General features: G+C 44.4%; 1 protein-coding gene across 1 annotated transcript; it reads right to left on the bottom strand.

Annotated features, from left to right (window-relative positions):
• Positions 1-400: 400 nt before the first annotated feature.
• On the bottom strand, positions 401-850 carry LOC143868904 (uncharacterized). Its single transcript, XM_077376230.1, has one exon. The coding sequence runs from the start codon at positions 848-850 to the stop codon at positions 401-403; it is 450 nt and encodes a 149-aa protein (XP_077232345.1).
• Positions 851-3,097: the final 2,247 nt, after the last annotated feature.

Here is a 3,097-nt window from a genome sequence, read left to right as displayed (position 1 = left end):
CGATCCAGCGTGAGTTTGCTTGCTTCGCTTGGCAGGTGGTACCACACCGAACTTATATGGTTCAGTTCCGGTAGGCCACCTCATTTGGATAGGATGGCTATCTTTCCTCTCGGTTGGCACAACTGACAGTAAGTCGATTCCAGCACCGAGTATCCTAGAAAGCCCGAGGCCGAAGCAAACCCATTTGATAAAATTGTCTAACTGTCTCACTCTTATATCTCGCATTTAGTGGCTTGGAGTATGTGTCACCAAGTAAGAAAGTGTGTCCGAGTTCAAGAGCTTGCATTTTGTTCAGATCACTGCTGTTGCACTTTGTGCAAGTATCACAATTTGGATTCTCTTTAGCTAGAAATTCAATATTACAAGATATCCGCAGCCATTACAGTTTATCACGGTGTCCTCACCACTGGAAACGGGTAATTGATATTCGTGCGAGTATTCGCCACAATAATATATTTCCAGTGACGCTCTCGATTTTCATGCAGTCGAGATTCAATCTCCTGAAAATCTTTTCATAAACTTGTGAGACCCTTTCATATGTTATGGCAGCTTGTTTGAGATCTGCATCAAATGTGTAGAGGTCATTCATCAGAAACTCGTTACATCTTATAAGACCAAATTTTGGGTTCGGCTCGTATCTGAATTTAGATGAAGTTTGATACATGAGTATCGGCAAATCAGTGCCCAGCAAAACATCAGCGCCAGCCATAAATTCCGTGATGGACTCTTCGAAAGTTGGCCCAAGGAGGAGTTGTTTTCCATTGGAGTCTGTCAACTTATATACATGTTTGAGGGCATCCTCTTGTCGTTCTAATCGTTTTGATTTGATCCATAAATATTGGGGTATCATAGTCGGCATCAAACTTCTTGGGCTCCGATCTTATCCAATTCGAACTCGACAAGGTTCGTCAACTTCTTCAATGACCTTCTAAGAGGGGCAACTGTAGGAATGTGGACGACCCATTTGGCTCGGCTAATAATCTCAAATGTCAATAACAAGTCCCGATTCTTGCTCCGACCTCCACAGAAGAGTTCACCATCGAATGTGTCAGTCGTCTTCCTGGTGCTAATGTCCGACCCCACAGTGGTGTTGAGTCTGGGGAAGAGCTTGGTGGCTAAAGTTGCTCGTCTAACGTGCTCTGGCTTGATATGGATCATAATGCAATCAGAGAGGTCAAAATATGATTATGTCAAATACAAGAGAATAACTCGATTTGATCCACGATGTTCCAACCTTAGGTTTTCCATACTTTCACTTTGTAGCAGCCGAGACGTAAACAAACACACATGTTAAACTTTAGCGCGAGAGGATTTGCGCTCAATTCAGGCGACCAACGAAATCGAATTTTCTACCCGTTCGCCCGTCGAAATCGAATTGTTCGTCTCGCCTCGACTCGAGAGTCTTAGGTCAAGGCTTTTGACCTGCATTGCCCACCCAATTCTTATTGATTCCCCCATAGCAATCACTTTATTGATGATCGCCTTGTTACCAAGGCACAATTGTTGATGCTCCTGATCTAACAATTAATGCAAGACCATTCATTACTGCAAGTTTGCAAATTCCTATTGATTTCAATCAAAGTCGGTGTCACACCATTCGATTGCTTAGTGACAAGGTTGTCGGAGCATACGTGAATTTCGACAGTGTTTACCAGGAATCAACCGACAACTGACACATGAGCAGCTTGAATGTCCATCAAGACACACGTGCCCATTATGAGACATGCAAGTCCAGCTGATATCTCCGCCGGGACTCAGTAACAATCGCACTGTTGAATATCACCAATCTCTTTCGATTCTCATATGAGAACACCTACAACCCAGCGTAAGCTCGAATATTATTTGTCAATAATTACAACCAAGTTTTGGCAACAAATTCCCTCGTTATATAAGCGAGAGCAATCAAGACTGAGATCTCCTGGATCGAATCCCTCTTTCATCCGGCAGTCAAGAAAATTGTGAAACTAGTTGAACGGTGTATTTCAAGGAGTTCAATCGTCCACTCAATTAACTGCAGTTCCGGTGAATGATGCCTGACTGATCCGATCTGTTCGGAGATAACCGAAGTTGATGATGTTCATCTCGATATGAAGTCGTCTTGAGAGCTCACCAATCAATAAACACTTAACCACGTTCAATGGACCACAACAACAAACAATTGGATTAATCTCAAATAATGGCGCTCGGAAGATCAATCAAGAGAGCGTGAGAAATCAAATATCACTAACAAGTTGTCAAATGGATTAGATTTATAATGCTCCTATAACGAAGGGTAACAATCACATTGTTGATAGGAGCACAAGTAGGTCTTATCAGATTGGACTCATTATTACACACACGTGTTTACATATCAAACCAGCTTGAGTCAAACGTGAACACCGACTCTAAAGAGCTCCTCGGTATTGATAACCAAGAGAGTCTATCTGCTTGCCCATGTGAGGCTACCCTGTTTCATCGGGTGAGTCACCACCTGATTGGAATCGCAACCAGTACGTTCAACCCCACTGACATGCTAGCCCACGATGGATGGGAGCTCGTTCGTCCCCCCCCCCCCCCCCCCCCCTGATGACCACCATGATAGGCCAACTTGGCCAATGTGAGAGGCCCACATAACTGTTCATCTGAGGATGCTCAAAGGTCAGAGTTGTTTGGCTAGAGGTGGTGAGCCTGTCTGTCCGTCTCTCTTTCCCCCTGACGAACTTCCGCCTTGCCTATTTGCGTCGTCTGAGGTGGATTCATACGAGTAATTGAATCAAATATGAAGGCATACCGATCTGCCCTGTATGTTGCCGCATAGCCTAGAGCACATATTAGAGAAGCGGGGACAAATAGCATCGCATCCAGCGAGTGGCCAATAGATGGTGATGGTGATGGTGATGGTGATCAAGCTCAAGAATATTCCCATCGCGTGGACCAAACGGAATAACCCAGATTTCGCCAGCGCTCTAGCCCGAAGTGAAATGTTACCTGAACATTGGAGAAAATTCTCGTACGATTGTATACTTAACAGGATTGTGTGCGCGGTATATAGAGGGTTTGGTTAGTAAAATCCGCCGAACAACAGACGTGGCGGTCGCAGGTGATCTATTGTACACTT

Source organism: Tasmannia lanceolata, unplaced genomic scaffold, assembly GCF_043159265.1.
Source record: "Tasmannia lanceolata isolate RefF3 unplaced genomic scaffold, GAP_Taslan_0.1 ptg000763l, whole genome shotgun sequence".
NCBI classification, from domain to species: domain Eukaryota; kingdom Viridiplantae; phylum Streptophyta; class Magnoliopsida; order Canellales; family Winteraceae; genus Tasmannia; species Tasmannia lanceolata.
Note: the sequence above shows the minus strand (reverse complement) of the source record. Positions and strands in the feature narration are given on the sequence as shown.